The sequence below is a fragment of the Hibiscus syriacus genome, unplaced genomic scaffold, assembly GCF_006381635.1.
Source record: "Hibiscus syriacus cultivar Baekdansim isolate YM2019G1 unplaced genomic scaffold, ASM638163v2 tig00112501_pilon, whole genome shotgun sequence".
Lineage (NCBI taxonomy): Eukaryota > Viridiplantae > Streptophyta > Magnoliopsida > Malvales > Malvaceae > Hibiscus > Hibiscus syriacus.
In genome coordinates this window covers 746,457-758,359 of record NW_024063348.1, presented here as the reverse complement: position 1 = coordinate 758,359, position 11,903 = coordinate 746,457, and the positions used below count along the sequence as shown (strand labels likewise).

Sequence of the window (11,903 nt, the reverse complement as noted above, 5' to 3'; positions counted from 1 at the left end):
TTTTTCTCTACCAAAACACTCAGATTTTACTGCTGATTTTTGTTTCCGACAATGGGTATGAGTAATAACGCGGGGCAGTTTGGAGATACGACGCTAACCAAAGTATTCGTGGGAGGTTTAGCTTGGGAAACACCTCAAGAAGCCATGAGACGGCATTTCCAGAAATACGGTGAGATCCTCGAAGCTGTTATTATTTCCGATAAACTCACCGGCCGGTCCAAAGGTTATGGATTCGTAAGTTCCTTTTTCTTTTTTCAATCGCTGCAGGTGATCTCTACCAATATTTCTCTGTCTTTTAAACTTTCTCTTTGTTTAAAAAGGTTACATTTAAGGATGCTGAAGCTGCTAACAAAGCCTGCGAGGACCCCGCTCCCGTCATCAACGGCCGCCGTGCCAACTGTAACATCGCCTCCCTCGGTGCTCGTCGCCCGAGGTCTGCATCCGCTGCTCCTCCGCCACAACGAGGTAGTCTTTTCTCGTAATTTCAAGAGATTATGTTTTTGGAAAAAGTATAGTGATGGCATTTTTGTGAATATTAGTATCATGAGGTCTCATATTGTGGTTTTCGATCATGAAGGATCCAAGGTTGGGCCGAGAGCCACGTCAGTTCCACCAGCCAATCATGTACAATTGTATTATCCAGCTGGAACATCAGCTCCGGCGTTTCATCAGGCCGTTCCTTTTTACGGGTTTGATATCTCATAAGTCGACTTTATTGAGGTTGCATGGTAAGAGAGGTGGATTTTTCCGTAACTTTTTTGTACTTGCCTTCTGCCCACTTCGTTTCAGGTACTCTCCTACATACATGAATGGGCATTTCGCACAAGCATATCCAGAAGCAGGGCGGGCTATTATAGATGCCAACACATTGATGCCAATGTACCCTTATTATCACTACCATCAATCACCGACATCGGGATTTCCATCTGTCTTCCATCCTTCAGCGACAGCTTGGCCCATCACCAATTACTCTTCAGGTAACAACCATTTGATCCTTCATGATGGTAACGAACATGGTAACATGACAATAAATCTTTGTCACGTGCTAAGTGTTTCAGTGTATTATTATTTCCAAACAAGTTGTTGTCTTAATGTACATGAATATAATACTACAAAAAAATATTTTTAATATAAAAAAAACATTTAAATATATTTAATTCTATATTTTCCTATATAATAAACTATTTATTTATTTTTAAACGATTATATATGAGATTATATGAAATATAATCATATATTTATTAATAATACAACGTATATATCTAATTTTGTTTTGAAACAGGTGAAGGTTGACTGAAACTGAAGAAAGACGGAAAGCTAAGGAAAAATATTTTTTTTTGGATGTTTGATTTAATTCTTTCATACTCTTTTGGAAAAAGGAAGTAATAAAATCATGTATTTTGATTTGCCCATATCTTATGGGTTGATTAATCTCTTTCAATTTAGCATTATTATTTCCAATTATATTAAATGGCTGTCCCTTTTTTCCCATATGTATGGGGTAAGGGGGAGGTAAGATAGTAGGCTGCCCCCAACACCAGGTTGAGAGCAGCTTCCGTAGGAGACCTCCAAATTATGAAATGCCCTCCGTGAGACTTGATCCCACGACCTCAAGGTTTAGAACCTTGTGCTCTACCAACTGAGCTGGATGGTCATTTCATTATTTCCAATTATATTGTGTTGAATAATTCTAAATTCTAAATAAATAATAATAAAATATAAGTATAACATGTAAAATTTAAAGGAAAAACTTAAAGCATTTTTTCCAATAATCTATTTAATTTATTTGGTTAGGATGTAATATTTTATTGTTTAATTAGCGAAATATGAGATTACATAAAAATATATTTCATTAAATTATTCTCATAATAATTGCTTTTTTATATCATTACATACACAAATTTTAAGTTTATAATATATTTATTTTATTAACGAATGAATGCATTTCTATATTAAAATTAATTTTGCGTTTCCCTTCTAATATAATTAAATTAAGATTGGTAAGAATAATAAATAGCTGGTGTTTTTCTTCAACTAAAGTGACATGAGAATAAATAAGAACATGCATTGTTATTAAAAGTATGTAATTTGTGATGGTTTAAAAGTAAATATTATTAATATATATTTAAAGAAGATAAATTTTTATTTAATAAAATAATAATTATTATTATTTTAATTAATCATTGTTATTTAATCTGTTGACGACTAATCCGGATCAAGTTTTGCATAGGCTCATTTTGTGGGCAATCTTCCCATTCTAATTTTTTCAATTCGTAAACATCATTATTTAAACTTATAATATTACTTAAAGAATTTAGTGTCTTATCTCACTGCATCAACTAATAGTTTGTAACTATTATTATTATTTTGGTTTCACTTAAATTAAACTGATGAGTCTTAAAATGGGTAAAATTGTCCAACATCACATTATTATAGGTATATGTATGATTACATAAAGAAGATATGACAATGAAACTACCTTTTATATTACCAAAATTTTGGCATTATCGGTAATACAATGTTACCAACATAATGTAATTTTTTAATCTAAATATTAAATGTATTGTATTTTTTTTAAAAATTTCTTTCGTAAATTATATTTTCGTCGTTATTTTTATGTCTATTAAATTTTTAAAAAAATTAGAGTTTTATATCCTTTATAGAGTTATAGTCTCTTGAGGTGATTACCGACATACCCATGTTATCTTTAAATTATATCCGACAATCATATATGTTAACTCTATTAATATAGTCGTCATCATTTTATATCTAAATATAAAATTATCACGTCAGCATCATAATGATCAACGATAAAAAACATTGATTAAATAACTATATTGAATTTTTTTCGAAGTTAGAGGGTCACATTTGATGTAAAAATATTTTTAGTGCCTTATTAATTTTTTTAATTACAAGGTACTCATGCTTTTTTGGCAAAACTAAATTGTCTATTAACAAATTGATGAGGTTTTGCCCCAAATGCAAGACGAACGTAACCCGATCTCGAACGATATAGTACACACCTTACCATGCCTCAGACACGTGTAATCCATCAAAAACACCTCCTCACTTCAAATCTCAACCGTTGACAAAACAAATTTGTAAATACTATCCAAACCCTAAAATCAAACTATATAAAGGCAAATCAATTGTTCACGTTAGGGTTTTCATTTTGCACACCAGCCGGCTCTTCCTCTCTCGTCTTTACTCTCTTACTATCAGATTTCGGTCTCAGTAAAACTTAGCTCGCACCAATCAAAATGGGGTCAGCTTTTGTTTCTAATCTTGTATATTTTTTTGTTAATGTTATTTTTCGTTTGTTCCAGCTTGATCTTAGCATTCGAAACTTGTTAGCTCTGTGAATCATTCTTGTGATGTCTTTTTGTTTATTTCAGTGAAGTAGTCATTAAGATGTGGTTTATGTGATTAAATGGTTTGTGGGTCAATTTGTTCCCTATATGATTCTGGGTTTCTTGGTTGGTGAGAAAACTGTGGAATTCGTGGGTGAAAATATCTTCAATTACCTGTTTGATCAATGTGAAATTTGTCGAAATGTTAGGTTAGTATGAGTAATTATGGTGGTTGTTGGACAGGATTTTACTCAAAAACTAATGTTAAAAATGAATGATTAACTTTTGTACAACTTGGTATCTTTTAGATTTTTATATCCGGCATCCTGAAGATTGTGATGTTCTATGGAAATTTCATAATTGTTTTGGTTCTGAGAAGAAAAAAAACCAAGAAAATCAAAATCTAATTCAAACAAAAAAATATCTTAGTCGTTTTGGTTCAGATATTTATTATATATATATTACTTAGTTTGCATACCAGTTTGATGTACGGATTAAATGCATTAATAATTAATTGGTACTAAATTATTATATTTTTTGAATATTTCTATTTTCTTAAACTATGTATTATTAACAAATATTATAGTTAGCAAATATCCTAGTTGATCCGAATTCTACAATTTTATTTGGTTTATATATTCTACAATATATAAATGAATATTATGTTTCTAAAGTACTGAAAAGAAACTTCAAAATGTTATATAGAAAAAGATTTTTTGAATTGATAAATCAATGAATGAAAATTGTGTGGATTACGGGTTGGATCATTTCTCTAAATATGGTATTTGGTTTTGTTTCGAAAACCTACGGCTATAATAAATTATTTGTTTTTTCACCGAAATTGAACCAATATTAATCCTTGATAAGCCTTCTTTGGGTGTTTTATGCTGTATTTTTTGGAAATATGCTAAAAAATTGAGGGTTTGTGCAGGAAGACTCGTGGAATGGGAGCTGGTCGTAAGCTGAGAACCCACCGTAGGAGGCAGAGGTGGGCTGACAAGGCATACAAGAAGTCCAATCTCGGAAATGAATGGAAGAAACCATTTGCAGGATCATCTCATGCCAAAGGCATAGTTCTTGAGAAAATGTAAGAACTAAGTTCTGCACTTTTTATAATGTCAGCAGGTTGTGCTTGAGTCGAATTTGGAACTTAACAATTTCATAACTGGCTTTTTCAGTGGCATTGAAGCTAAGCAGCCCAACTCCGCTATCCGAAAATGTGCTCGTGTTCAGCTAATCAAGAATGGAAAGAAAATTGCTGCATTTGTACCCAACGACGGTTGCTTAAACTATATCGAGGAAAATGTAAGTTATACACCATCTGAGTAGAACTTGAGTGATCTATGTTTATAGTTTCTTGCTTTTTTGGTGTTGCCTAGTCTAAATGGCATGGTTGGTTTTGATTTGGTGCAGGATGAGGTTTTGATTGCCGGATTTGGGAGAAAGGGCCATGCTGTTGGAGATATTCCTGGAGTTAGATTTAAGGTTGTTAAGGTTTCTGGTGTCTCACTTCTAGCTCTTTTCAAAGAGAAGAAGGAGAAGCCCAGGTCTTAAAAGGTTACTGATAATTATAAGAATTTAGCTTTCAGTTTCTTTCCTTTCCTCAAAGCCTAGGGTCTGGGATTTTGTAATGAAGGATTTGTGAACAATTTTGTTATGAATCCAACTCAAAAACTGCCCTTTTTGTTGCACATTCAAGAGTTTTGTTATTTATGTTGGTTCACAGTATTGAACCCCTTTGGTTGATGCCTCAACGAATAGAACATTAATTGTTGCGTAAGGATTATTATAGGTTGATTGGTGGAGAATTTGATTTTACTTATTAACTAAACTTTCGTTTAGTCAAGAGTTTTCTCAAAAACTGCCCGTTTTGTTTCTGTTTTGTTGACTCCTGGTGTCGGTGGCATATATGTCGATGTGTATTGCTCGTTAATATTTGCGTATAGAGTTTATTTCGTTTAAGTTCTTTATAAATTTCCTAGCTTTGATTATGTTTATGAATGTGATTATATAAATATGTATGATTTGTGTAGACATTAATTTTTCATTCTATTTTTATTATTTATATTACTATATATATTATTATTATTAAATAAAAAATATATATACAAGCCTAATTTACAAATAGCCCAATCCGATTACAATCGGGGCCCAAAAAAAATTGAAGCCCAAACACGAAAGCCCAAATTTGATGACCCAACAGTAACCCTAAACCTATCTAGGGTTTGTGTCATCACCAGCAGCCGCCTCTCCAAGCTTCCAGAAGACCCCAGTCGCTCCACGTTGACGATTTAGCTTCCAGCCGCCTCGCCAAAAACCTCTACGTCGTTCTGTCGTTGCCACGACACCAAACGAGGATTCCAAAAGCCAGCTGCCCCTCCCCACGTCGAAGCCATATGGTGAGTCACCACTATAGTCCGGTGACTCACCTAGGGTCGCCATTTGGTACCGGTCCGAGAGCCACATTGTCGATGGCTATAAAAGCCACCGAGCCCCCTACCAAAAAAAGAAGAAGAAGAAGCAAGAACAGGAAGCAACCAAAGAAACAAAAAAAAAAAGAGATAGCAAACATTTACACCGACGATCCCAGATAACACCAAACCAAAGAAAAAAGGAGAAGAAGTCGAGAGTCTTACAGCAGAGAAAAGCAACCGTCGCCGGGAACAACCTAAACCCGAAGGTATTTTCATAGATTTGCTCCGATCGAGAGCTTTTTAAGAAAAACGGTCACCGGAACCGTCATTAAGACGGTCTGATCTACGTTTTGGTATAAAAACAAATTTTCCGACCACCGGATGCGGTGGCCGGCGGCGGCAGACGATTGCCGGCCGATAACCGGCTTCCCTCCGGTGAGGGAAGCTAGAGAGAAGCGAGAGAGAAGAGAAATGAGAATGCTGGCCCGAAGGGCCAGCCGTTTGGGGAATTTATACCCCTTCCCAAACGACGCCGTTTTGGGGAGGGGTATATCCGTAATTTTGCTTTTGACCAAACCCTTTCCGCAGCCATCTTAGTTTTGTAACATTCTATTTTAGTCACTGAAATCAAATTCTAAATGTTTTAATTTGGTCTTCTAATTTTGTTTACTTTATAATTTAATCACTAATATATTTATATAAATATTTTAGGTAAATTACGGATTTAGTCCTTTAATTTTAATAATTAATATTTTAATCCTGAATGCATGTTTTTAATTTATTTTAATCTGATATTTCGAATTTGATATAAGTTCATTTTAGTCACTAAATTAATAAATTGGTAAAATAGCATATCTAATCCCTGTAGTTTTAAATAATTAATTATAAATTAGGTATTTAATTTTATTAGATTATAATTTAGTCCCTAAGATTAATATTTTCATTTATTTTACAAGCTTTACATTTTAATACTATGTTTTAATTTTATTTATTTTAAACATTGTTTAAAAATATGTTACTTTTATATATATTTATGTTTATATATATTTAATTATCATTACTATTACTATTATTATTTATTAGTTATGTCAATATATATAAAAATAATATTTATTTAGTCTTATAAATATATATATAAATAATATTCATTTATTTTATCAAAATACTATTTATAAATTTAATATATTATTTTTAAATCATTTTAATATATTTATCAATATTAAGAAATGATAGTCTTAAAACAACTGGATGTCTATTTTCTAATATTTTTAAATAAAAAATAAATATTTTAATATATAAATCTATATTATTTTTAGATAAATGCTCTATTAAAATTTATTTATTTTTTAATATTAAGAAATGAGCTGTCTTAAAGCACCTAGAAGCCCTTTTTTGATATTTCTAAATAAATAACTATCGTGTTAATAACTTAACAAAATTATGAATTAAATATATTTGAATTTTTGATAGAGACAATTTATAATTAATAAGTACAAATTTTGGACGTTATAGGGGTGTTAATCCTTTCCTAAACGTAACCGACCACAAATCCCTTTTTATTTCTAAAAAGAACGAATTTTTGGTTAAACGCAGGTCAGTTTATCTTTTAACTGATGTTTTCTTTTTTTTAAAAAAAAAAACTCTTTTAAAAGGTAATTTTTAGGTATTCGACCTACCTGACCCGAAAGGCCGATGGCGACTCCCAAAACATTTTTTAATTATTTTTTATCCACATTTTTTTTCCCGCCGAGTAAAAAAAATTTGTGCCGGGCGAAAATCGGTTGCGACAATTTGTATACCTGTGGGAAGTGGATTGGGATATCATGATTAAGTGGCATGCATATGCTTTTAATAATATAATTTGTGTAATATGCTTTTTAGATAGCTAAGATGGAAGAATGACCTGTATGTGTGCGTGGAGAGGAAGAATTTGTAAATTTGACTACTGATTTTTAGTAAACTAAGATATTATAAATGATGGGATGTAGATTCACATGATTGTAAGTAAATATTGGTTTTGATTTTTTGTACACTTGTATCTGAATGTGACTTCTATATTGGAACGTTGAAAATGTATTTTGTTGTGGCATAAAATAACATTTTAAGCTTTGTTTCGAAACTATATTTGGGAGTCATCAATTAACAACCAAAATAGGTTATGTCAAAAACAGCTAAAAATTATCTGCTCATAACCAACAAACCACCTTGCTTTGATCATTACTGAATACACTGCTTGTTCCTTTCTCGTACTCATCACACCTGCGGTAAACACACAACCTCCAGCATAACTCAACAACTAACTAAACAAATGTTACCTACTTCCTTGTTTATCTAATACTAAAATTTGTTTTAATTGAATTTTTAAAAGTTTCAAATTTAATTATTAAGACAGGATAAATAAAATTATAACAAACTATTATCTCTCAATTAAACTTATCATATGCAAAACTTTAATTATGAATTAAAATTCGAACGTTCCCTTTTCCTTTCCTATGTGAAAAACTATCCATTACACATTGTGAGTAATGTAGTATATCATATGTACCAATAATAATAGTAATAATGGCTGCTCAATTCAGATTTACCGCTACATCACCACCACCACAACTGCTGCCGGCTGCCGCAACCACCTTATTCACTCTCAATATTACAGCTCTTTTCCACCTCCACTACCAGCCTCTCCTCCATTCCTCAGTTTCCCTTCTTTCTTCACCTTATCCTTAACGAGTGTACTATTATCCGCCCTTGGAGGACCAGAATGTTTCGTATTAGTACTTGCCTTTAGAGGTAACGAGAGTCGCTTCTTCTCAGCGGGGGCTAGTCCCCTCTCCGGAAGCCCGCTAAGCCCCGATGAACTTGACAACCGTGACTGCCTGGTTTTCGTGGTCTGGGTTAGCACTGTCGCCACATTAGATTTCGGACTCGCCGGCGCCGAGATTCCAAGGCTCTCATCCTCTCTAAGCGATGAAAGACCTCCAATGCTACTATGTCGTCTCTGTAGACGATCTGAACTCGAGTCCTCGTTGCCTCCGCGTCGAGTTCCCCTTGGGCTTAGCTGTCCAATTGTACTGGAAACTGATGAAATGGAAGCTACCTTTGACGGCGGAGTCGAAAGCAACCGGCGGGTCGGAGGCCGAGTACTGCTTAATTTGGAAGGTGTCGTAGATGGCTTATTATTATCGTTATTAGAGATTGAAAAGGCAGCCACACTGTTGAACACGGCATTGTTAGGTGTCGAGTTTGAGATCTCCCATGGTCGAGCTGCCATCCATCGCTCTAACCAACTCCATCCCCAGTGTGGATTACGTTGTTGATCTACTAATGTTTGATTAGTTGCTTTGGAAGACACCTTCCATGATCGCTGTATTTGACATTCGTATCATATACATATTTATATTTGGTATTTAGATATAATCAGGACTGCAAATAAGTTAAGACAGATAACAAATTACTTTGAGTTCGACTCGGTCTAAGCTTGGTTAAGATTGATTCGAATGGACTCGACTTAAACTCGAACCCGACTCGAGTTTTGAACAAGCCGAAGCGAACTATATTATTAATAATATTAATATTTATACGATCTTTTTAAATATAAGATAAGATTTTTTCTGTACTTAAGATTCAGGTTCAAGTCTGAGTTCGAGCTTCAATCGAGTTAAGTCTGATAATGTTTCGAGTTCAAGGTTTTTTAAACTCGAGTGAGTTTCAATTTTTGATTTCAAGTACAATTCGAGCTTGACAATTTCAAGTTCGCGAACTTTCGAATCGATTCGAACTCAATTTTAAACTTTTCAAGTCAAATTAAATTTAGCTTGACTACACTCTATATCCCTAGAGGTAACACATTGTGTATGTTGAAAAGCAAGGGAAAAGAGAATACCTGGTGAGTGAATGCATAAGCTAAAGCTCTTTCCCTTCTCTTAGCAGCTTCTTGCATATTCTGTTTTATTCCTTCAGACTGCTCTTTGGATTTGCTACTACCATGCCAGTCTGAACCCATCTGTTCATATCCCCGAATGATAAAAGAGTTGTAAGAAAATACCGTTGTTGAAAGTTGTATTATGAAAGCACTAAACTAATCATTCATGTGAACTTACAGATGTGTTCTTCTCCTCTACCTCTTTCTCGCGTTTCTTTTGAAGCTGTTGCTGAAGAATCTGGTTTTCTTCCAACATTCTAAGCCTCCTTGCACGAATCTGGGACTGCACGCGAGCTAGAGTTTGCATGCATATCAGGGTAGTCGTCGCTTGTCGTTTTGTGGATTGTCCTTCGATATAGGATTTCAACCTCTCCGACCTCAAACTTCTCAATTCTCTCCTTGCCTGACGATTCAAATTTTCATTTGCATAAAATACAACTAATTGTTCATCAATAGCATGTTTCATTCTAGAAATACAGACGTGTATTGTGATTGCGTCTACCATTTATTGGTAACATTTTTGTTTTATTTTTATCAAAAGAGCTTTAGAAATGGCAAAATCATAATGAAGAGTAGGATGAATTCCCTAACATAAGAGTTTCAGATACTTCAAAAATTTCTATTGATTTCAGGTGTAAAAGATCAAATTAGAAAAGGAAAAAATATAATACCAAGTATCTGCGAAATGCAGTTTGAATCTTGATGGCAGCTCTTTTCTCCGATAATGTGTGTTGTACGGAAGCGGCGTGAACAGCTTCAGTAGCGGTTTTCTCCGAAGATTCGCGTTGTACGGAAGCGGCGTAAACAACTTCAGTAGCGATTTTCTCCAATGATTTGCTTTGTTCAGAAGCGACGTCAACAGCGCCAGCGGCCGCCCGAGCAGCAACTACCGCGGCCGCGGCTGCCATAACGGTGGCAAGAGCAACGGAGTAGGCATGGTTCTTATGCTCATTTCCTGCTTCCGGTATTTTGGCATCTTCAGCTGGAGGAGTTTCTTGTTCAGGCCTCGAATCCTTGTTTTTGCTATGCCATTTTTTCTTTGATTTTGAAGTTTCCTGGCGAAACAAAATTCAGAGAATTTCAAATCACAACTTACAAACTTAAGAAGCAAAACTGTAATATCAACAAAGCCCAATGACTTTTATATATTTTTACCACTGTTCATATTTTTTTCTTTCTATTTTTATAATTTTACAAATTTTAATGATTCATATAATATAATTCTTAAATACTTTTATAATTTTAAAAATATAATATTTTATGTAAACATAATTAAAAAACAGAAAATATATTGTGAAAAACTCTTGAAACTGAAAACTGAGGCCATCCCCATTCTAGATGTTGGTATAACGAATGCTAAAGGGATTTGGAAAGAAGTTCGAATCAAGCATGATAAGGTCCCATGGCAAAAGCTAATTTGGTTCCCTCTTCACATCCCTAAATTCAATGTCATTGCTTGATTAGCTATCCTTGATCGACTCCCAACTAGGGAGAGACTCTTACGAATGGGACTCACTATCAATGGTCAATGTATTCTATGCAATGCTTCTTTTGAAACGAGGAACCACTTATTTGCTGATTGCATTATGGCAACATCTCTTTGGAATGGTATTTTACATCTTTTTTTACTGTCTTCGCCTCATATGTCCTGGGAAAATAAGCTTACTTGGGTTTATTCAACTTGGAAAGGTAAATCTCTATTAACCTCCATTATGAAGACTGCATGGAATGCTTTTATTTACAAAATTTGGGAGGAGAGGAATAGACGCATGTTTCAAGGGAAATCAAGAACTGCGGAAGACTTACTTGATTCTATTAAAGAAACCGTTGGTGCTCAACATAGATTTAGAGACTTTAATAGGCTTGACAATGTTAATAGGCTTCTTTGTAACAATTGGAACATAGGCTGATTTGTTGTATAGTTTATTTTGTTGTACAGTAATCTTGATCCCCTTTGAGATCTTGTATGAACTTTCATTTGGATAATAAAAAGCAAACTTATCCCCAAAAAAAATGTCATCAATCCTACTAATAAATTATTCATTGTCTAAATTTTTTATCCATATTTGAGAGTATAATTAAAAAGATTAAATAATACTGAAAAGATTCACTAATAATGAAAAATAAATTTAAGAATTAAATTATGCAAACCTTATCTTTCTTGGAGTCGGAGGAAAAAGCTTTCTTCACAACAAAAAACCAATCTCTTGTTTTTCCCAT

General features: G+C 33.7%; 3 protein-coding genes across 3 annotated transcripts; 2 read left to right on the top strand and 1 right to left on the bottom strand.

Moving 5' to 3' along the window:
- On the top strand, nt 1-1,297 carry LOC120180755 (probable RNA-binding protein ARP1). Its single transcript, XM_039186040.1, has 5 exons — nt 1-234; nt 321-465; nt 578-689; nt 790-1,042; nt 1,283-1,297. The coding sequence occupies exons 1-5, from the start codon at nt 52-54 to the stop codon at nt 1,295-1,297; spliced, it is 708 nt and encodes a 235-aa protein (XP_039041971.1). The 5' UTR covers nt 1-51.
- A 1,843-nt stretch (nt 1,298-3,140) lies between these two features.
- LOC120180811 (40S ribosomal protein S23) lies at nt 3,141-5,041 on the top strand. The gene is made up of 4 exons (XM_039186104.1): nt 3,141-3,265; nt 4,282-4,437; nt 4,529-4,655; nt 4,764-5,041. The coding sequence occupies exons 1-4, from the start codon at nt 3,261-3,263 to the stop codon at nt 4,902-4,904; spliced, it is 429 nt and encodes a 142-aa protein (XP_039042035.1). The 5' UTR covers nt 3,141-3,260; the 3' UTR covers nt 4,905-5,041.
- A 3,220-nt stretch (nt 5,042-8,261) lies between these two features.
- On the bottom strand, nt 8,262-11,903 carry LOC120180754 (protein IQ-DOMAIN 1-like). Its single transcript, XM_039186039.1, has 6 exons — nt 11,835-11,903; nt 10,493-10,738; nt 10,355-10,399; nt 9,858-10,086; nt 9,645-9,754; nt 8,262-9,125 (listed from the first exon to the last, which is right to left on the bottom strand). The coding sequence occupies exons 1-6, from the start codon at nt 11,901-11,903 to the stop codon at nt 8,412-8,414; spliced, it is 1,413 nt and encodes a 470-aa protein (XP_039041970.1). The 3' UTR covers nt 8,262-8,411.

Coding starts and splice junctions, on each gene's coding strand:
- LOC120180755 (XM_039186040.1), top strand. CDS start 52: ATGGGTATGAGTAATAACGCGGGGCAGTTTGGAGATACGACGCTAACC. Junction 235..320: donor GGTCCAAAGGTTATGGATTC/GTAAGTTCCTTT, acceptor TTGTTTAAAAAG/GTTACATTTAAGGATGCTGA. Junction 466..577: donor TGCTCCTCCGCCACAACGAG/GTAGTCTTTTCT, acceptor TCGATCATGAAG/GATCCAAGGTTGGGCCGAGA.
- LOC120180811 (XM_039186104.1), top strand. Junction 4,438..4,528: donor GGCATAGTTCTTGAGAAAAT/GTAAGAACTAAG, acceptor TGGCTTTTTCAG/TGGCATTGAAGCTAAGCAGC. Junction 4,656..4,763: donor TAAACTATATCGAGGAAAAT/GTAAGTTATACA, acceptor GATTTGGTGCAG/GATGAGGTTTTGATTGCCGG.
- LOC120180754 (XM_039186039.1), bottom strand. CDS start 11,903: ATGGGAAAAACAAGAGATTGGTTTTTTGTTGTGAAGAAAGCTTTTTCC. Junction 10,087..10,354: donor CTGCATTTCGCAGATACTTG/GTATTATATTTT, acceptor TTGAATCGTCAG/GCAAGGAGAGAATTGAGAAG. Junction 9,126..9,644: donor CTTATGCATTCACTCACCAG/GTATTCTCTTTT, acceptor TGTCAAATACAG/CGATCATGGAAGGTGTCTTC.